At 57.3% G+C, this 22,165-nt stretch overlaps 1 protein-coding gene across 2 annotated transcripts; it reads right to left on the bottom strand.

Annotated features, from left to right (window-relative positions):
- Window positions 1-5,958: 5,958 nt before the first annotated feature.
- MYO1A (myosin IA) lies at window positions 5,959-20,385 on the bottom strand. 2 transcript variants are annotated; one of them, XM_054294210.1, is made up of 28 exons: window positions 20,263-20,385; window positions 19,106-19,221; window positions 18,849-18,943; window positions 18,172-18,276; window positions 18,032-18,078; window positions 17,518-17,581; window positions 16,810-16,908; window positions 16,613-16,716; window positions 15,460-15,607; window positions 15,251-15,369; window positions 14,239-14,325; window positions 14,090-14,155; window positions 13,873-13,977; window positions 13,561-13,623; window positions 12,709-12,909; window positions 11,738-11,964; window positions 10,216-10,416; window positions 9,168-9,261; window positions 8,929-9,078; window positions 8,764-8,832; window positions 8,424-8,510; window positions 8,098-8,172; window positions 7,861-7,995; window positions 7,659-7,765; window positions 7,459-7,591; window positions 6,674-6,826; window positions 6,478-6,605; window positions 5,959-6,082 (listed from the first exon to the last, which is right to left on the bottom strand). In XM_054294210.1, exons 1-28 carry the CDS (start codon window positions 20,383-20,385, stop codon window positions 5,959-5,961), a joined length of 3,225 nt encoding a protein of 1,074 aa, XP_054150185.1. The 2 variants fall into 2 exon arrangements, with proteins under 2 accessions (XP_054150185.1, XP_054150186.1); XM_054294211.1 differs by lacking the exon at window positions 8,424-8,510.
- Between the last annotated feature and the right edge of the window lie 1,780 nt (window positions 20,386-22,165).

Raw genomic sequence — 22,165 nt, 5'->3', positions numbered from 1 at the left:
CCGCGCCCGCCCCGGCCCGCGCCGCCTTCCGGGAGCCGCCGCCGACAGCGCCCCCGTGCGGAGAGGAGGAACCGGAGCGGGGGCACCGGACGGACACACGGACACATGGACACGGGGAGGGACACACGGACACGGGGAGGGACACATAGACACGGGGAGGGACACATGGACATGAGGCGGGACACGCGGACACCGGACGGACACACGGACACGCACACGGACACACGGACACATGGACACATGGACACGGGGAGGGACACACGGACACGGGGAGGAGCACATGGACACGGGGAGGAACACTAGGACATGGACACGGGCACATGGACACGGGGAAGGACACACGGACATGGACACGGACACATGGACAGGGGGAAGGACACACGGACACGGGGCGGGACACAAGGGGACACACGGACACGGAGCGGGACACACGGACACGGGGAGGGACACATGGACACGGGGAGAGACACACGGACACACGGACAGGGGGAAGAACACACGGACACCGGTGTGGGACACACGGACACGGACGCAGGGTGGGACACATTGACAAGGACACGGGGCGGGACACACGGACACGGACACTGGTGTGGTATTTACACACTGGCACGGACAAGAAGGGACATGGAGACGGGCACGGGAAGGAACACGGACAGCGGCACGGACACACGGACACGGGAAGGGACACGGGCACGGGCACTTCTCCAGTTACGGGGGCTGCCGTGGGGAAGGGACAGGGCGCTGTAGCCCAAGAGCCCACGAACCCCGGCCCCGGTGGTCCCGTGGGCTCATCCCCGTGGGCTCATCCCCGTATCCCCATCCCCGCATCCCCATCCCGGCGGGTTCATTCCCGCATCCCCGTCCCCGCATCCCCGTCCCCCGGTCTGTCCCGAGCGGGTCCCGGAGGCGCAGCCAAGACACGGAGCCACATTTTGCGCGTGTCCCGCGCAGACACGGGTGGGTGTATAACGGGACACGTCCAGGTGTACACAGGTGCACGGACACGCGCGCGTGGGGCGGCACGGCCGCGCTCCCCACGGCTCCGTGGGCGCCGGGACGCTCCAGTCCCACCATCCCCGGGACACCGGGCACGGCCCCGTGCGGGGCTCGTTCCGCTTCTCACGCCGCCCGCAGCGGGGCCTCTCCGGGAGCGGGGGGTCCCGGGGAGCACCGAGGGGCCGGGCTGCCGTTCCCCCGCCCCGCCGCTCGTTTCCCCATGAGCCCCACGAAGAAATCGTGCATGTCTCCTGCGGAGAGACCGGCCGTCAGCGGCACCGGTACCGGCGCCGGCACCGACACCGGCACCGGGCGGGACTTACTCTTCTGCGGCGCCGCGGGGGGACCTGGAAAAGACCGAAATGGGTGAGTGAGCACCGGGCGGACCGACCCCCTCCCATCCGAGCCCTCCCGCCCCTCACCGGCGCCTTCCTCCCGCAGCAGCTCCAGAGCGGCGGCGGCGGCGGCGGCCCCGGGGCTGCCGCGGGGGCTCCACGGCAGCGGCTCTGGGCCGGGCATCCCCTGCGGGAATGAAGCAGGTGGGAAGGGGTCTGGGGGGTCCCGGGCATCCGGGATCCGCCCGTTGCTTCCCCCACCGACGGCCGTACCGGAGCGGGGCCCGGCGGGGCGGCGGGGGCGCGGCGGGCGAGGGCGAGCGGCAGCGCCAGGAGCAGCAGCACGGCCAGCACCGGTCGGTTCTTCATCCTCGGGGGGACACGGGGGCGGCGATCAGGGACGGAGCTTCCCGGGGCTGTCCCGAGCCGGTGACCCCTCGATGGGGAGGCCCGGGATGGGTCTGGAAGCGAAGCGGTCTCTGGGGAGGGAAAGAGACGGGAGACGGGGGGACCGGGGGCGGCGGGACCCCCTCTCCGGTGTGTGGAGGAGGGATCGCGCCGCTTCCCGGGATGCCGATGTCCCTTGGACCCCCGGGGGTGCGTTACAGGGTTTGGGGGGGTCGTTACGGGACGTGCGGGGGGACACGGCCCTGCTGTGGCCGCTCGTGTCCCCCCGCTCGTGGCCGTGGTGCCACCGTTGTGCGCTCGCACACGAGCCGTGCAACCGCGAGGGTGGGGCACGGACACGGCTCGGGCTCCGTCCTGCACGTTCACCCGGTCCCCTGACACGCTCCCTGGCACGCTGGCATCCCCTGGCACACTCCCTGATACGCTGGCATCCCCCGGCATGCTCCCTGGCACGCTGGCATCCCCTGACACGCATATGCTTGCCCACCGCTCGATTTGCTTCCAGAACCCCCCACCAAACCCTCACCAAATTCAAACAATACCCTCACCCCATCTCTCCCCCTTCCTGTGCCCACCCCAGCGCTCTCCCAACCTCCTCTTCCTCCTCCTGCCTTCCCCGAACCCCAGCGGGGTGAGCACAGGGCACAGGGACCCTCGGGAAGCCCCCAGGGTTGTGGGGGACACAGGGACACCGACCTGCCGGTGGAGTCGAGGGATGAGGGACCCTCGGAGAAGGGACCTCTCGAGGCGTGGTGATGGATGGCAGCGATGGTGGTGGGCAGCGATGGTGGGCTGCTCCCCCGGCCCGGGCTCAGCCGGGAGATGAAATACCGGGGCAGCAGCTGCTGCACGGCGCTAAATAAGGGGCTCTGCCCATGGCACGGCGTGGGTGGGCGAGAGGAGAGCTGCCAATGGGGGCCGGGGGGAGGTGGTACCCCCACCCTCCAGCTTCACGCCCACGCAGCACTCATGGCACACACAGAGTCACACAGCGGCACACGCGTGCCCACGCAGTGGTGGGGGTCAGCACACGGGCACCGTGCCCATGCAGGCACCCCAGAGTGAGGGGTCAGCACATGGGCACTGTGCCCATGTAGGAACCCCAAAATCAGGGGTCAGCACACGGGCACTGTGCCCACCCCAGATTGGGGGATCAGCACACGGGCACCGTGCCCACGCAGGGGTGGGGATCAGCACATGGGCACCGTGCCCACGCAGGGACCCCAAAATGGGGAGTCAGCACATGGGCACTGTACCCATGCAGGTACCCCAGAATAGGGGGTCAGCACACGGGCACCGTGCCCACCCTGGGGTGGGGGGTCAGCACATGGGCATCGTGCCCACCCCAGAGTGGGGGATCAGCACACGGGCACCGTGCCCACGCAGGCACCCCAGAATGGGGGGGTCAGCACACGAGCACCATGCTCACCCTGGGGTGGGGATCAGCACACGGGCACCATGCCCACCCCAGGATGGGTGTCAGCACACGGGCACCGTGCCCATACAGGTACCCCGAGGTGGGGGTCAGCACATGGGCACTGTGCCCATACAGGTACCCCAGAATTGGGGGTCAGCACACGGGCACCGTGCCCATACAGGTACCCCGAGGTGGGGGTCAGCACACGGGCACCGTGCCCATGCTGGGGTGGTGTTGGGATCGGCAGGAGAAACGCAGCACGCAATATGATTGATCAGGAAATCTCCAACTTTATTGATAGGTCCACATCTCTATATCCGTGTTAATGAGGCTCATACATATTGCAAAGGCGAGCTCACTATTGGTTAGTTATTTATCAGCCAACTACGCCTACTTCTGCATTCTTGCGGATGTTTTATTGAAACTTTTCTTCTTATTTCTGCCAAAGATGTTCTCCCCTATCCTGTTGTTGCACCAAGGGCACAACGTCCTTGCCTGTCATTGGACACTGACTGCTGACTCCTAAACTTGTCCCCTTCTAGCTTAAGACGTGACCTTTCTCAGCAAACCAACTGTCCACAAAGATCTCCACAGGGTGGAGGGCCAGCACATGGGCACCATGCCCATGCGGGCACCCCAGGGTGAGGGGTCAGCACATGGACACCGTGCCCACGCAGGAAACCCAAAATGGGGGGTCAGCACACGGGCACTGTGCCCACGCAGGAACCCCAGCCCCTCGTTGTGGGGGTCAGCAGATGGGACCATGGCCACCCTGGGGTGGGGAGTCAGCACATGGGCACCGTGCCCACCATGAGCATGCCCACGCAGCCCCCAGCCCCTCATTGTGGGGATGTCACCATGTGTCTGTTGGCACGTGTGGGGACACGCATGGAGGAGTGGTCTCGGTCAGATTCTGGGTGGTGCAGACAGGACTTGGGGGTCTCGGGTGTGAAAGGGGATTGGCCAGGCTCCCACACACGTGTTCATCTGCACACACGAGCACAGGTGTGCCCTCACACTCACACCCTGCCCCATTGCAGCACGCCCGGCCTGCCCACTCTCATGCCACGACGTGCCAAGCTGGAAGATGGGGAGGAAAATTTGGGGAAAAGCTGGAAAGAGGGAAGGACTGGGCCAAAAATGACATCCAAGGACTCCATCCTGAGCAACAGGCAGCGGTGACTGCTCCGGTAGCTGCGGCAGACCCTCGGGAAAACAACTCACGTGGCAACACAGCCCGGGGCAGGGCAGCATCTGCAGCGCCGGCAACGTTAATTAAATCGGAGCCTGGCCAGAGACGGCCTAATTAATTAATAACACCTACTTGTGAGATGCCAAGTGCGAAGCAGCTGTGAAGAGCCGCGCTGCCCCGGGCTTGTTTACGGCGAGGGGGAAGGTCCCTGGTGCTGGGACGTGACAGAGCGGGGGAGCCCTCGGTGCTGGGACACGGCCAGGCCACCAAAAGTGCCACCGCCGTGCACACGCACGTGCCCCGCCAACGTGCGGGAGCTGCTCCAGGGCCCACCTGGGAGCTGGTGCTGATGGTGACGTGACGGGGAGTTGGCAGCTCCCCGAGGTAACGCGGGTGATGTGTGGGGACAGGATAAAAACCCTCGTCAAGAGCTTGATGAGTGCAGGGGGGGAAAGGCAGAAAAGGGGGGGGAGACCCTGTCGTGAAGGATGTGGTGTTCTGCGGGCTGCAGGAGTGGTGGGAGACCTGAGGGTTCAGGGGGCTGGGGGGGGGGGTCCCATGGATCCTGGGGGGTTGAAGGACTGATGGAGGTCCTGAAGGACCTGGGGGCTGCAGGGCTGATGGGGTCCTGACGGTTCTGGGGGCTGGAGGACTGGAAGGGGGTCTGCAGGTCCTGGGACCTGTGAGGGTCCCATGGGTCCTGGGGGGTTGAAGGACTGATAGAGCTCCTGAAGGACCTGGGGCTTGCAGGGCTGATGGGGTCCTGAGCATTCTTGGGGCTGGGGGACTGGCAGGGGTTCTGCAGGTCCTGGGGCCTGTAGGGGCCTGCAGGTCCTGGGGTGTTGTAGGGCTGATGGAGCTCCTGAAGGATGTGGGGGCTGCAGGGCTGATGGGGTCCTGAGGGTTCTGGGGGCTGGAAGGGTCTCACAGATCCTGAGAGCTGCAGGATTGGTGGGGGTTCAGAGAGTCCTGGGGTCTTGATGGGGGTCCTAGGGAGTGCAGGATTGATGGAGAGCCCATGGATCCTGGGCTGCAGCATCGCTGGGGCTGTGCCATGATTTCCCTCTGTCCCATTCTCCATGTTCCTGGTCCCTAAATGCAGCTCCAGCACCAGCCCAGGCAAGGAGCCCCTGCATGGGTGTCCTGCAGCAGGGTGGGGGGACCCTGGGCAGGGGCACAGGGACATCCAGAGCAGGCAGGAGTATGACAGGGACCTCACATGCAGCCACCCACGGCTGCCAAGAAATTGCCTCTGAGGCAGCGCGAGCCTGTGAGCCACTTGATGGGAAAAGTGGCCACAATTTGGAGCCTCTCCAATCACCACAAGCTGAGCGCTGGCTGCAATCAGGAATCAGGAAAAGTCAAGAAAGCGGGAGGCCAGGATGAGGGGCTGCATCACCATGCAGGGCTGTGCCCCCCACAGCTTGGGCACTGTCCCCTGAGGTCCCACCCCAAAATGAGGTGACACCACCCTGGTACCGACACCTCAGCATCCTTTTAATGGGGTTGGAGCTGTGCCCGGGTGCTGCCAGCACTCACAGGGGTGGGGGATGACACAAGGGGGGTGTCAGGGGTGTCAGTGTGAGGGTGGGGGTCCTGTGAGGGTCCCTTCAGTACACCAGGACCTCCATCTTGTTGCTGCCCTTTTTCTTGCAGACAGGGCCGTTGGTGCTGGCCTTGGGGGACTCCACCACGGTGATGGACACGTCGCCCTTTGGGAAGCGGGTGGAGAACCTGGGAGGGGAGGAGTCAGGATGGAGAGGTGGGGGGGACACGCCCACACCCATCCCATCATTGCCCAATGAGCTGCCTTGGTTACACCCACTTCCTGCTGCAGCCAATCAGGTCACTCAACTGGTGCCCCACCCTTAGAGGCTCCACCCACCTCAATCCTACCCTGGGCACCGCCCTGTCCCACCCACAATAACCCCACCCATTGTAGCCCCACCCTCCAGTGCCCACACCCACATCAACCCCACCCTTCTGGTCCCACCCAAGTTAGCTCCACCCACCGAAGCCACGCCCTCTGTGCTCCCAGCCCTGTCCCACCCATTGTAGTCCTGCCCTTCAGACTTCACCCATTGTGACCACACCCACTGTAACCACGCCCACCAAAGCCCCGCCCACACCTGTCAGTGATGTGCAGGGGCAGCGCCTGCCCCGTGGTGGCCTCGACGGTCTGGTACAGGCGAGTCACCAGCTCGATGAGGTGGTCACTGACCAGCAGGAAGTCACCCTTGGCCCCCACTGTGGAGACCTGTGGGGCAAACGGGGTCAGCCCTGCTGGGGACCCCCTGAGCCCCCAGGACCCCCCTCCCCAGGTACCTCCTTGAGGTGCAGGGCCAGGAAGCCGTCGGAGAAGCGGGTGACGGAGACGCCGCGGATGTCACTGAGGCTGAGCACGGTCTTGGGCTGGGCGGCCTTGGGGTCAGCCAGGACCAGATGCTCGGTGGTGAGGAGCAGCAGGCGTGGGACTGTCTGTGGGTGGAGGTCAGTGTGGGCAGGTGGTCAGCATGGGCAGGGGGGTCAGCATGGGCAGGGGGTGAGTGTGGGCACGTGGTCAGTGTGGGCAGAGGGGTCAGCATGGGCAGGGGGTCAGAGTGGGCAGGGGGTGAACGTGGGCAGGGGGTCACCAAGAGCAGGGGCTGAACATGGGCAGGGGCTCAGCGTGGGCAGGGGTCAGCATGGGCAGGGGGGTCAGCATGGGCAGGGGGTCAGAGTAGGCAGGGGGGTCACCAAGAGCAGGTGGTCATTGTGGGCAGGGGGGTCAGCGTGGACAGGGGGTCAATGTGGGAAGGGGGTCACCAAGAGCAGGAGGTCAGCATGAGCAGGGGGTCACCAAGAGCAGGGGGTCAGCATGGGCAGGTGGTGGTCAGCATGGGTAGGTGGTCACCAAGAGCAGGTGGTCAGAGCTGGGGGTCAGTGTGGGCAGGGGATCATTGTGGACAGAGGGTCACCATGATCAGGGGGTCACCATGTTCAGGGGGTCAGCATGAGCAGATGGACAGCATGGGCAGGGTGTCAGGGTGGGCAGTGGGTCAGAGCAGGGGGTCACGGTGTCCCTGTGTGCCCTCCCACTGCTCAGAGCACGAACCCAAAGCAGCTCTCACCTTCCCACTGGCCCTGTTCACCTTCCTCACGCTGTCAGCCATCACCAGCTTGTCCTTGGCCACCGCGTGCAGCTTCTGGTACTTGGGGTTCTGCTTCAGCCCCAGGTACTCCCCGCGGAATGGCTGCTGCAGGCTGGGGACGAGGCCATCAGCACCGCTGCCCCGAGCCCCCCTGCACCCCCAGCCCCCTGCCCTGGCACCTTTTGGGGTAGAGAGTCTTCTTGTCCTTGAAGAGCTCGCTGGCGCAGAGCCTGGCCTGCAGCTGCGCCCGCCGCGACGCCGACAGCTGGTCCCGGTACTTCTTGCACTGCCGAGGGAAGGGGATGATTTGATGCCACCAAAAACCTCTCTCAGGTGAGCTGGCACACCCAAACCCCGCCTGGAATTCTCCCCATCTCCCACCTTCCAGTGGTAGAAGATGTTCTTCAGCTCCTGGTTGGTGTTATCCAGGAACCTGTAGGGCGCCGGGGGCCAGGTCCGGTCGGTGACCGACAGCGGTGGGAGGTTCTTTGCCAGCCCCACCAGGTACTTCTGCACCTGGGAGTGACAACGTGCCAGGGGTCAGGGCAGGGCAGGGGCATCCAGCAGGGCAGGGGGCTGGGTTGGCAGCGTGGTCCCCTCTGCCCCAGCCCCACTCACCAGGCGCCGGTAGATGAAGTTGGCCAGGCAGGTGCTGGCGCTGGAACGGAAATATTTCCTGTAGGTCTTGCGTGCCTGTGGGGACAGCGCCAGCGGTGAGGACACCAGGACATCACCACCAGCCCCACAAAGGGTGCCCCATGTCCCCCCTGTCGCCCACATTGCTCACATCTCCTATATCCCCCATGTCCCCCATGTCCTCCACACCCCCCATCCCTGTTTGGCCCCAGTGGAGAGGACAGAGTCTCCAGCCCGACAGGGTGGGCAGACAGACAGACGGCACGGACAGCAGGAGAGAGCGGCCTGAGGGCGCGTGGCCCTGTTACCTGGTACCCTCTCCAGTGAGCAGCGATGGTGGTGGCGGCCGCGTGGCGTCGGCACTGGGACTTCAGCTCCCGGAGGAGCCGGCGAGACTGCGGGGGTGAGAGCCCAGGGAGCCCCAGGGGGAGACACCAACACAGACATGGAGAGTGAGGGGGAGGCAGGAGAGAGGCAGGAGAGAAGGAGGAAAGACGGGGAGAGGAGATGAGGGTGAATCTGGTCCCACCGTGGGACGCACGGAGCTCCTGGTGCCACCGTGGGGCACGCAGAGCCCCTGTGCCCACCCACCCTGCTCCCCCACACCAGGCCAGCCCCGTGGTGGCCCTGGGGCTGCCCAGCTCTCACCTTCCAGCCCCGTGCATAAGCCTGGAGGATCAGTGCTGAACGTTTCATCTGCTTGTATCTGTTCTTTTGCTGTGGGGAAACAAGGGGGTGAGTGGGGTGAGCTTGGAGAGCCAGGAGGAGAGGGATGGGCAGGGGAAGCACGGCCAGAACCTGCCCTCTCCTCACCCTGTGGCCACGGAACCAGGCAGAGATGAGGATCTGGCTCTTGCGCATCAGCTGGTACTGGGTCCGGCACCGCCAGCCCCGGAACATCTTCTGGATGAGGGTGGCGAGCTCGGCCACGCGCTCCTGGCGCCTCCGCTCCAGGTCGAAGAGCTGGGCACAACCATGGGAAGCAGTGAGCAGCCCCAGGACCTCCCAGGATGAGTTTAGATCCCTCTGGACTCCCCCATTCCAAAACTCACAGTGCGTGGCGAGCGGATGAAGATTTTGGTGTGACCAAACGCCAGCTCCTCGGCGGGGAACTCCAGACCTGCCAGCAGCACCTCGGTCCCCTCCCTGCATCAGGGCATAGTTGGGGTTGGTGTTTTGTGGAGATAATCAAAACTCCACAACTTTTGTGGAAGTTGTAAAGCCGGCATGTTTATTACAGCGCTGGATGCGTGTGAGAATCATTCTCTTAAAATGACATGTCTACTTCTGGGAACTTCAGGCGTCCCTTTTTATCCCCCTCTCAAATACATATGCATACAATTTCACAATAGGTTCACGTCACAGACATCTTTTATGAAAAATCCTTTCCTTAGGATTTTTCCTCCTGAGAAGCTGAGAGGCCTCAGGAACAAAATGTAAACAATGGTTATCTGCTGCTGTGGAATGCAACAGGTGCATCTGTGATTGGTCTCATGTGGTTGTTTCTAATTAATGGCCAATCACAGCCCAGCTGGCTCGGACAGAGAGCCTGAGCCACAAACCTTTGTTATCATTCTTTGCTATTCTATCCTTAGCTAGCCTTCTGATGAAACCTTTCTTCTATTCTTCTAGTATAGCTTTAATGTAATATATATCATAAAATAATAAATCAAGCCTTCTGAAACATGGAGTCAGATCTTCGTCTCTTCCCTCATCTTAAGACCCCAGTGAACACCGTCACAGGTTCATACTTATTCATTTTTATGAATTTTGAAATTTTTTACAAATTTCACGTGACATTTGCTGCTAGTTCTTCTTTAGCAGAAAGAATTCTTAGGTCAGGTTGACCTGCTCTCAGAGCAGTCTCTGTCTCTCTCTGTCACCTTCTGCCTCCCTCCCCTCATCTCTGTCTTTCACTGAAGCAGTTTCTCTGAGCCTAGGTTTTTCCTGGCAGGCTCAATAGCTATGTTTTCCAACCACAGACTCAACTCAAAAATGTATATTTCACCTAAACCAAAATGGATTTCTACCCTGGAAAACTTCAACTCTGCCTCTCCTTGGCAGCCCCCAGACCCTCCCAGGGTGTGCCAGCCCCCTTACCTGTCCCCACGGTCCCAACGGGGCCACGTTTGGGCGTTGAGCATCTTGTAGCGCTGCAGGAAGGGCCCGTAGAGCTGGCGGAAGGCGTAGCCCGCGCGCCGCACCCGCACGTTCTCCAGCAGCCCCAGGTAGCGCACCTGGGCCAGCACCAGCTCCGGCGTGAACACCATGGCTGACTTGGTGTCGTTGGGTTTGATGCACCTGCAGAGCACAGTTGGTGGTTTGGGGGTGCCAGAGTCATCCCCAGGGGTCTCTTTGCCATTGTTGTATTTTCTGAAAAATCCCTTCGCCAGGATTTCTTCTGCTGGGAAGCTGAGAAGCCTCAGAGAAAAATGAAAACTGTAATTATCTGATTTGCTTCTCCTGCGTTTTGCTGCTCTGGAATTCCTTTGCCAGGGTTTCTTCTGCTGGGAAGCTGAGAAGCCTCAGAGAAAAATGAAAACAGTAATTATCTGATTTGCTTCTCCTGCGTTTTGCTGCTCTGAAATGTGGGTTGGAGATTGTTTACCAACTGGTCATTGTTTGATTAATTTCATGTAAGTTGTTTTTACTTAATGACCAATCACCATCAGCTGTGTCAGGACTCTGGAGAGTTATTTTCTGAAAAATCATATTTTCTGAAAAATCCCTTCACCAGGGTTTCTTCTCCTGGGAAGCTGAGAAGCCTCAGAGAAAAATTAAAACTGTAATTATCTGATTTGCTTCTCCTGTGTTTTGCTGCTCTGGAATGTGGTTTGGAGATTGTTTACCAACTGGTGATTGTCTGATTAATTTAATGTAAATTGTTTTTACTTAAGGACCAATCACAGCCAGCTGTGTTGGGACTCTGGAAGGAGTCATGAGTCAAGGAGTTTTTCATTAGTATCTTGTTAAACCTTCTGTCTGTATCCTTTCTCTATTCTTACAACTCAGAATTCTCAATGTCTGTGTCATATTCTCTCATTTTCTTTTAAAAATTACTCAAATATGAAGATTCAAAGTCAATGCAACCCTGACACTGACAGAGATACATTGATCAGCAGACAGAACATCAACCAGTGAGGACCCACTCCAAAATCTTAATAAAAATCTCATAAATATCTTTGCCTTCACAAATAGGGTCTAGGAAATTGTTGTACTGGTTGTCTTTGACTGTAGTGAATCAAGGATGATAAATACTACTAGTAGTACAATATAGTTTTAGCATAGCATAATATAATATAGTATAATATGATATAGTATGATATGATATGATATGATATGATATATAATATAATATAATATAATATAATATAATATAATATAATATAATATAATATAATATTCAGTGTATTCAGAAAATTTCACTGCCTCACTGGTCAGAGACCCCCCTGGCATATATATTATATATTATATATTATATATTATATATTATATATTATATATTATATATTATATATTACATTAATATAAAATAATAAATTAGCCTCCTAAGAACATGGAATCAAGTTCAACCACTCCTCCTCAATCTGGGAAACTCTGAAAACACCACAGGGGCTGGTACCTGATGTAGTTGGGGTTTTTGGAGTAGAGGTTCTTCATCAGCATCGCCACGGATGACTTGAACTGGAAGCCTGCAGTGGGGGGCAGCTTGAGGGAGACTTTTTGGGGGTCCCCCTCGGGGAAGAGCGAGCGCAGCAGAGCGTGCTGGGCTGCCCACATGGCCTGAGAGAGGTCACGGAAGAGGAGGTCGTTGTTCTTCTCGATGAAGCCTGTCACGTTGTAGGTCACCTGGGGAGGGCGGTGGGGTCAGCACCTGGGCAGGGAGGGGGGCATCTCCACCTGCTCCCAGTCCAGTGCACATCCTCCCACAGCTCCTGTGTGAGGCTGGGAAGGGGAACTGAGACACTGGGAAGAGGAGCAAGGTGCTGGGAAGAGAATTGGGGTGCTGAGAAGAGGATTGGGGTGCCTGGAAGAAGATTGGGGCACTGAGAAAAGGTCTGGGCTGCTGGGAAGAGAACCAGGGCACTGGGAAAAGATTTCGGGTGCTGGGAAGAGGATTGGAGCACTGAGAAAAGGTCTGGGATGCTGGGTAGAGGACCAGGGTCCTGGAAGGAGAACTGGAGCATTGTGAAGAGGACCAAGGTGCTGGGATGAGAATTGGGGTGCTGGGAAGAGGACTGGAGCACTGGGAAGAGCATCAGGGTTCTGGGATGAGGATCAGGGCACTGAGAAGAGGATCAGGATTCTGGGAAAAGCACCAGGGCTCTGGGATGAGGAGTGTGGCACTGGGAAGAGGATCAGGGTTCTGGAAGAGAATCAAGGTACAGGGAAGAGGATTGCGGTGCTGGGAAGAGGATCAGAGTTCTGGGAAGAGGATTGTCACACTGGGAAAAGAATCAGGGTCCTGAGAAGAGGATTGGAGTACTGGGAAGAGGATCAGGGCTCTGTGAAGAGGATAATGGTGCTGTGAAGAGGATCAGGGCTCTGGGAAGAGGAGTGTGGCACCAGGAAGAGGATCAGGCACAGCCAGACCTTGCCGGCGTAGTGGTGGATGCGGAAGCAGCGCGGCGGCAGGCTGGCGTCGGTGACACGCCGGGCGTTCTGCGTCTCCTTGCTCTCGTAGTGCTTGTGTGTGGCCAGAAGCTGGTTGAGTTTGGTGAGGAACGTGTCCTCGTTGACCACGCCGGGCCTCAGGCACTCCTCATCCAGCATGGCCAGGATCCCCGTGGTGTTCTGTGCGATGGGTGGTGTCACCATGATGGATGGTGTCACCCCAAACCAGCCCCAGTGAATCCCAGTTTGGGCTGTGGGAGGAGCTGGGGCCCCAAGATCCCAGCACTGGGTGGGCAACTCACATTCTCAATCAAGGTGTCACCCCAAACCCCACTGAATCCCAGTTTGGGCTGTGGGGGGATCAAGAACCCCAAAATCCCAGTACTGGGTGGGCAACTCACGTTCTCAATCAAGGTGTCACCCCAAACTAGCCCAAATTAATCCCAGTTTGGGGGATTAATTAAAATTTAATTAAATGTAATTAAATTTAATTATTTAAATTAAGCCAGCCCCAGTGGATCCCAGTTTGGGCTGTGGGAGGAGCTGGAACCCCAAGATCCCAGCACTGAGTGGACAACTTACATTTTCAATCAAGAATCCCAGTTTGGGCTGTGGTGGGAGCTGGAACCCCAAGATCTCAGCACTGGGTGGGCAACTCACGTTCTCAATCAAGGTGTCACCCCAAACCAGCCCAAATTAATCCCAGTTTGGGGGATTAATTTAAATTTAATTAAATTTAATAATTTTAATTAAACCAGCCCCAGAGGATCCCAGTTTGGGCTGTGGGAGGAGCTGGAACCTCAAGATCCCAGCACTGAGTGGACAACTCACGTTCTCAATCAAGTTGCAGATGATGCTGTTGTCAAAAAACTCCACTGGGGTCCACTGGATGCCCTGAGAGGAGATGTGGGTCAGACACAGGAATAACCAGACCCTGCCCCACGGATACCACAGCTGGTGTGGGGCAGGAACCGGATGTCCGGCCACGGGATTGAGGATCCCAAATCCCTTCCTGCCATTGAATGCGCTCTCAGCAGGGAGCAGGGAGAGGCAGGGAAGTGCAGCAGAGCCGTCTCCAGCACTTCCCCAACCCAGAGAGGCTGAATCTCCTTGGGGCCATGCTCTGGGAAGGGCTGGAGGTACCTCTCGCACATATTCCTCCTGCTCCTCCTTCAGCGTCATCAGGATGAAGATCTGCTGCAGCTTCTCGTTGCAGTAGTTGATGATGAACTGCTCAAAGCCGTTGTCCTGAGAGAGAAGGATCCTTTATGGCAGCTGCTTTCTGAGCTCCCATTCCTGCCCTGTGTCTCAAATGCTGTTCCCAAACCCCTGAATGGGGTTTGGTGCGTCCTTCACTCACCTGGAAGATCTCAAAGCCGTAAATGTCCAGGACGCCCATCACCTTCCTCTGCTTGTCCGACTTCACCTGGGGACACAATGAGGTGCTGAGCCCTGTGTGGGGAGGGTGTCCAAGCTCCTTCTGGGGCTCCAGGATCCTCTGGATCTCACCTGGATGCTGGCATTGATCCTCTTCACCAGCCAGTCAAAGAGGCGGCTGTAGATGTTCTTGGCCAGCGCATCCCGGCCGTAGTAACCCTGGGGAGAGGGGAGAGAGGTTGGTCCTGGCTCATGGTGGGCTGCCAGGCATCAGCCTGTTCTAAATGTATCATCCAATTTAATAATTAAGGGCATCTATTAAATTGTCAAAGTATAAATTTGGAAAAAGCCACAAGCAATCTCGACGCTGAGCCAGGCGATCAGGGTCTGAAAATGTAGAATTTTGGGGATTTAGAATGGGGGTTCAAGAGGCAAGATGGAGGAATCTGGGCATGTCCTGTCCTCCTTCTCCTTCTTCTTCTTGGCCTCCATCTTCTGCTGTGACGGTGGCACTTTTGGATCGGTTTAGAATAGAGAGAAACTGACATAGGCGATAGGTATTGGAAAATTATTGTAAATAAAGTACAGGTAGTTTTTAGGATAAAAAACTAACACCACCCCAAGGGCTGGAAACAATGACCAGCTTTGTGTGAGGAGTTACAAGCCACAAGAGTTTGAGTAGAATGACAGTGAATTAATCACGGGGTGAAAATGTAGAATTTTGGGGATTTAGAATGGGGGTTCAGGAGGCAAGATGGAGGAATCTGGGCTTCTCCTTCTTCTTCTTGGCCTCCATCTTCTGCTGTGATGTTGGCACTTTTAGATTGGTTTAGAGTAGAAGCTCAGTGTCTAAAATAGGTGATAGGTATTGGGAAGTAATTGTAAATATTGTACACGTAGTTTTTAGTATAAAAAGGTGGGCAGAGTGCCTCTCACTGTCTTGCTAAGCAAACCTCAGCTGGACAAAAGAAAGAATTTTATAAATGAGATATAATAAACAACCTTGAGACCAAGAAATGAAGAGCTCTGACTCCTTTGAGCACCGAGCTGGGAAAAGAGACTCTCTAACGTATTTTGGGGTAACCCCGACCAGCTAAAGCCCTGAGATATCACAAGCCCTACAACTGGGGGTGCTCCTGCTCACCTGGGGGACAGTGAGGGTGGTGAGCACCGTCTCATCCCGCGCCTTCACCGTGCGGGAGCACAACGCCCTCTCCAGCATGCCGGGCTCCAGCCCGATCAGCTCGCAGATCTCATGCAGCTCTGTGTGAGGACACGGCATTTCCCAGAGCTGAGGAGGGGCTGAGGGGGTCTCCCCGCCCCAATATTCCAATCCCTACCCCCCATCCCTACCCTGGGGCTCGCTGATGCTGCAGGCCTCCATCCCGCTGGCCTGGAAGCTGCTGCTCAGCTGCACGTTGCCCAGTTTGAGCACCACGGCCGTCACCTGCAGCAGCTCTGTCACCTCGGCGGGCGAGAAGCCGATGATCCTCATGGCATCCTGGGGATGGACACAAAGATCAGGGGATGGCGAGGTGTCCTAGGGTGATAGGATGCTTGTATCCCCATTTGTGTGTTCTGTTCATGGTGGATTTTATGTTCTGTGCCTTCACTCTTCAGAGTGAATGTTTTGGTTTTGGTTTTGTTATCAGCCTGCTGCCCACGGACAGGTGTCCTAGGGTAATGTTATGGTGCTTGTATCCCCATTCCTGTGTTCTGTTTATGCTGGATTTCATGTTTTGTGCCTTCAAGACTGGCTCTGAAGGGTGAATGTTTTGATTTGGTTTTGGTTTTGTTATCAGCCTGCTCCCCCACGGCTGGTGGGACACACACACAGGTGTCCTAGGGTGATGTTATGATGTCTGTATCCCCATCCCTGTGTTCTGTTTATGCTGGATTTTATGTTCTGTGCCTTCACTCTTCAGAGTGAATGTTTTGGTTTCGTTTTGCTATCACCTGCTCCCCCACGGCTGGTGGGACACAGAGACAGGGCAGTGCATGGTGCTGCTTTTGCTTTTTGCTTTGCTTTTCACTTTGCTCTTGCTTTTTGCTTCTGCTCATTCATTAGTTTAGCTAAGCAGTCCAAATTTATCCCTGGACTGTTTCTCCTTTCGCTTTTTTGGACCTACTCAAACCTGCTCTGGACTGGCACATTGGAAACACCGAGAGTTTGCACCTTGTGGCTGCAGCAGCTGCCCCAGCACTCGAGGGACTGATAACAGCGCAATCACCCCCAAGAGAGACTTTCTGAATTTGTCATCTTTTTCAGAGTGGTGTCATCTGGTGTCGTTCATTTTTGTGTGCTGGGGTGTGTTTTGCCTGTTAGATAAACAGGTTCTTTCCACTTCTCTCTAAGGAATCTTCTCCAAACTGGTTGGGCAGAGGGGACACGTGGGTTTGCTTTCTGGAGGGGCCCTTTTTGAAGGTTTTCTCCCAAATTTGCCCCAAACCAGCACAGATGGGCTCCAGGATTTTTTTGGGGGAGGTTCTATCTTCCCGTGGGTACCTGCATAGCGTGGAAGTTGGCTGCATCATCCATGCCAGGCAGGCTGGAGCCCTCCCGGTCCAGGTATCCGTAGTGCCCACAGTCCTGGCGCAGCTTCAGCTGCTCTGGTGGAGGGCAGAGGAGGTGGAAGTTCAGCCCTGGTCCTCCCCAGCCCCTGTTCCACCTCCAAATCCCCCACACTGTGGGTCTGGACCTACGGAGCAGCTGTGGTGAAGCCCCAGCCAGGAGCTGGTAGAAGATGTGGAAGTTCCTCTCGCCCTTCACGTGCCGGACGATGCGGGATTTCTCCAGCAGGTCTGCAGGGAGGGGTCAGGGTGGGTTAAATCATGTTGTGGCTTGGATAATGAGTAGACTAAACACTTGAATAGCTTAATAATTTATTATATAAATAATGTATTCCAAATATAAATAATTATAAATAAATAAAATTATATAATTATATAAATACATTACTTATTATCAATATATATCTATTATTATATAAATAATGTATTCCAAATATAAACAATTATAAACAATATATTATATAAATAATTGTATAAATTTATTCTTTATTATTTATTATATATTCATTATTATAGAAATAATGTATTCCAAATATAAATAATTATACCTTCAATTATAAATAATGTGTTCCACAAATTGTCTGAATTTTGCAAAGCTTCATACAGCCTTTTTTTGCAAGTCTACCTTTTGAAATTTGGTTTTAGTTCTACTCCTCTCTCAACAACATCTGTCTTATTCTATGGTATGCCTAAATCAGTATTTTTTATCTCAAGGTTTGTATAGAGATGACAGAACTTTCTGTCAGGTGTGGAGAATTTTCTGCAAAACAATTTCCCATGGGGTCAGTGTCACTGGGGTGTGTGGAGTGGAACCCCTTGGGATGGTTGGTGGGTACTCACAGTTGCTGATGACCCCTCCCAGGGGCTCTCCTTTGAAGTCGAACTCGATGTCCATGTACTTGCCCTGGGGGAAGGGGCTGGGTCAGGGAGGGGGGTGGTCCTGGTGGGACTGGAAGCTCCACTCCCCAGGTCCCCACATCCCCTCATTCCCACATTTGCATCCCCACATCCCTACATCCCCACATCTCCATCACCCCATCCCCATATCCCGACATCCCCTCATCCCCACATTCCCATCCCCATATCCCCCATCTCCATCCCCACATTCTGATCCCCACATTCTCCACACCCCCATCCCCATATCCCTCATATCCCCCCATCTCCACATTCCCATCCCCACACCCCCACATCCCCCACATCTCCACATCCCCATCCCCACATGTTCCCATCCTCCCATCCCCACATCCCCATCCCCACATCCCCCCATTCCCATTCCCATCCCCTCTGTTCTCCCAGCCCCACCAGAACCCACACAGCCCCAGCAGGGTCCAATCCCCCTCCCCAGCTCACTCACAAATCGGGAGGAGTTGTCATTCCGGACAGTTTTGGCGTTCCCAAAGGCTGCAGGAGAGCAGGGAGGTTACCATGTGCTCCAGTGGGACACCCCCAAGCCCTGGGACGCCCGAGGAGGAGCTCAGGATGTGCTGCACTCACCCTCCAGCACAGGGTTGGACTGCAGCAGCTGCTCCTTCACCTTGTTCACCTCCTCCCCTTTGCTGCTCACGGCCGCCACGTAGGACATCACCAGCTTGCTGGCCTCTGCCAGAGAGGGGTGGGGTGTGACAGCGGTCACAGGGGTTTGCAGGTGAGGGAAGAGACGAGAATGTTGGCTCCATGTTCAGAAGGCTTGATTTGTTATTTTATGATATATATATATATTACATGAAAACTATGCTAAAAAGAATAGAAGGAAAAGGTTCATCTCAGAATGCTAGCTAAGCTAAGAACAGAAAGGAATGAAAATAAAGGTCTGTGGCTCTGACAGAGAGAGAGAAGCAGCTCTGCTGTGACTGGTCACTAATTCCAAACATCCACACGAGACCAATCACAGATCCACCTGTTGCATCCCACAGCAGCAAATAATCAATGTTTACATTTTGCTTCTGAGGCCTCTCAGCAGGAAAAATCCTAAGAAATGATCTCCCCATATCCCCACACCCCCCATATCTCCATCCCCATCCCCTCTGTGCTCTACCCCCCACATCCCCCCCTCCTAAGGAAGGATTTTTCATAAAAAGATGTCTGCGACAGTGGGGGATATTGGGGTGGGCTGGTGGGTGCTGCTGTGCCTCTCTCAGTGCCCTGAGCCCCCTCTGCAGCCCTGGCTGTACCTGTCTTGCCAGCGCCGCTCTCGCCGGTGATGAGGATGCACTGATCCCTGTCCCGGTCCCGCAGCGAGCGATAGGCATCGTCAGCGATGGCGTAGCTGCGGACAAGAGGGGTTGGAAGGGGTTGGAACCACCTGGAAACGCCCCTGTTGTGGCTGTGGTGTTGCCCCAAATGGATTCTTTTGGGATTGCCCCGGAGTGATGCCCTTGGCACAGTGCAGGGGGCTGAGGGCACCACCAGCCGGCCCAGGCTCGCTCACATGTGGGGTTTCACGGCGAAGAAGCTGCAGTTGCGATATTCCTCCACCTTCTCCGGGGTGTAGATGGGCAGGGACTGGTACGGGTTCACTGAGATCACCACATTCCCAATGTAGGTCTGTGGGACAGCAGGGATGAAGGGCTGGGAGATCCTGGTGTTCCCCATCCCCATGTCAGATCCTTGTCTTCATCCCAGATCCTGCTCCCCATACCAGAACGTGCAGCCCTTCCACTCCCCATCCCAGACCCCACATCCTCTTCCCATCCCATATCCCATTCCCTACCCTAGATGCTGCAGCCCTGTCAATCCCCATCTCACACCCTATATTCCCTTCCCATCCCATACTCCATATTCCAATCCCCATCTCAGACCCCGCATCCTCTTCCCATCTCATACGTATATCCCATTCTCCATCCCCGACCCTGCACCCCCGCCAATCCCCATCCCAGACCCCATATCCTCTTCCCATCCCATATCCCACATCCCATTCCCCATCCCAGACCCTGCAGCCCTCCCAGTCTCCATCCCATTCCCCATATCCCACATCCCATTCCTCATCCCACATCCCATTCCCCATCCCAATCCCCATATCCCATACCTCATTCCCTATCCCAATCCCCATATCCCACTCCCCACCCCAGACCCTGCAGCCCTGCCAGTCCCCATCTCAGATCCCCATATCCTCTTCCCATCCCATACCCCAACCCCCGTCCCATAACCCATATCCCATTCCCCATCCCAGACCGTGCAGCTTTCCCAATCCCAATCCCCATCCCATATCCCATACCTCATCCCATATCCCATCCCAGACCCTGCACCCCTGCCAATCCCCATCCCAGACCCCATATCCTCTCCCCATCCCATATCCCATTCCCCATTCCAGACCCTTGCAGCCCTCCCAATCTCCACCCCACACCCCATACCCCATCCCATATCCCATTCCCCATCCCATACCCCAAACCCCATCCCCTATCCCATTCCCCATCTCACACCCTGCAGCCCTGCGAATCCCCATCCCATTCCCCACATCCCATATCCCATTCCCATCCCGTACCCCATATGTCATATCCCATCCCCCATACTCCAATCCCCATATCCCACACCCCACACCCCACTCCCACCCCAGCAGCCCCTGTCCCCCCCGGTCCCGCTGCCCACGTAGATGTCGCGCCGCCGGAATCGCTCCTGCAGCGTCTGGACCAGCGACTCCTCTGTCAGCGGGTCCAGCAGCACCAGATCCGCCACAGCCTCGGCGTCCAGCATCGAGGAGGAGCCTTCCATGGCCGGGCAGCTCCGGGGCAGCTGGGACACAGCACGGGGGATCGGGGGTTTGTACCCACAGACACGCAGCCCCTTCCCCAAAACGCTCCGCCAGCTCCTCAGCAGTGTCCGGGATCTTATCTGCTCCCCCCAGCCCCGGGGATGGGGGACAAGGCAGCCACACACCCACAAAAGGCTTGGGGGGCACCTTGCTGGGGTGTCCTGGTGCCCAGCAGCCCGTGGTGGGGCTGGGGGCAGCTGGGACACAGCACGGGGGATGGAGGATCTGCACCCACAGACACGCAGCCCCTTCCCCAAAACACCCCACCAGCTCCTCAGCTGGTCTCCCCAGCCCTGGGGATGGGGAACAAGGCAGCCACACACCCATGGGGGGCACCTTGCTGGGGTGTCCTGGTGCCCAGGAGCCCCCGAGGCAGCTGGGACACAGCACGGGGGATGGAGGATCTGCACCCACAGACACGCAGCCCCTTCCCCAAAATGTCCCGCAAGCTCCTCAGCTGGTCTCCCCAACCCCGGGGATGGGGGACAAGGCAGCCACACACCCACAAAAAGCATGGGGGGCACCTGGTGGGGTATCCCGGTGCCCAGGAGCCCGTGGTGGGGCTGGGGGCAGCCGGATGCTGGGGGGAAGCGGGACCCGGGCAGGAAACGCGGCCACCTGGCTCCTATTCTTGGGGCAGGATTATTAATTCAGCCTCCACTTCCGCCCTCCTTCCTGGCAGGGGGAAGCCGGCGTGGGGAGAGGAGCCCAAGCCCCCCGAGAGGCGACCCCCAGGAGCTGCTTCTCCCCATCTCTCACCTGTCTGTGACAGCGCAATCACGTTCCTGGGGTGACCTTCACCCCCAGTTTACAGCTGGGACGCAGGGCTGTAAACCCAGCCCCGCTTATCAATGCCCTGGGGAAAGTTCACAAATGAGGAGAAGGTGGGGAAAGATGAGGCAAAAAAAGGTGATGGAGGTGATCCCAACACCCTCTAGAGATGGCAAAACCCTTCAAGGGTCTCTGCTGGGTGAGACCCCAAAGTCAGCAGGGTGGGAACCAAAGAGGCCCTCCAAGCTCTAGGGCAGTGCTGGGCTCACCCTGAGGGTCCCAATGCCACCAGGTCCCCACTCCCCATGGGATGGGGGTTATGGGGTCAGGGTACCCCCATCCCGCTGAGGATTGGGGGGTTTGGGGGCCTCATCTGATGCCTGGGTCCCCAACTCACCTCCCGGTCGCAGAGCAGGAGCTGCTGGAGCGGCTTCAGCTGGGGCTGCCCCGGAACCGGCGGGGCTCAGCCCAGCCCAGCGCCCGGTGCTGGCCCCGGTCCGGCCCACGGAGGGGAGGGGGAGACCGCAGGGCCCTCCCCCAGAGCTCCCAGGTGGGGAAACTGAGGCACGAAGTGAGGATCAGCCTCAGGAGTGCTGCCGGCAGTCCCGGCTCGACCTTCCCCACCCGGCAGCTGAGAGCAGGAACAAGAAGGGAAAATCCTGGAGCCGAGCAAACAAAGGGAGCTTCCTCTGCTGGACTGAGGGAAACAGGGGCAAGGTACAGGGCAGGAGAAGCAGGAGCAGCTGGGGATGGAGAACCGGGAATGCTCAGGGCTGCTCCAAGGAGGACACCTGGCCCCAAGGAGGACACCTGGTCCCAACCAGGGAATGTGTCACCCAGCGGTTGTTGTGTCCCCACACACCATGCCCAGCAGAATGACCTCCCACAGGTCACAGCAGGACGAATAAATGAGGCTCAGGACATAAAAAATACATCTTTATGAAAAATATAATCAGTCATCCACCGCGC

This window comes from Melozone crissalis, unplaced genomic scaffold, assembly GCF_028551555.1.
Source record: "Melozone crissalis strain CALT ecotype California unplaced genomic scaffold, PUWL_Pcris_2 ptg000222l_1, whole genome shotgun sequence".
Lineage (NCBI taxonomy): Eukaryota > Metazoa > Chordata > Aves > Passeriformes > Passerellidae > Melozone > Melozone crissalis.
Note: the sequence above shows the minus strand (reverse complement) of the source record. Positions and strands in the feature narration are given on the sequence as shown.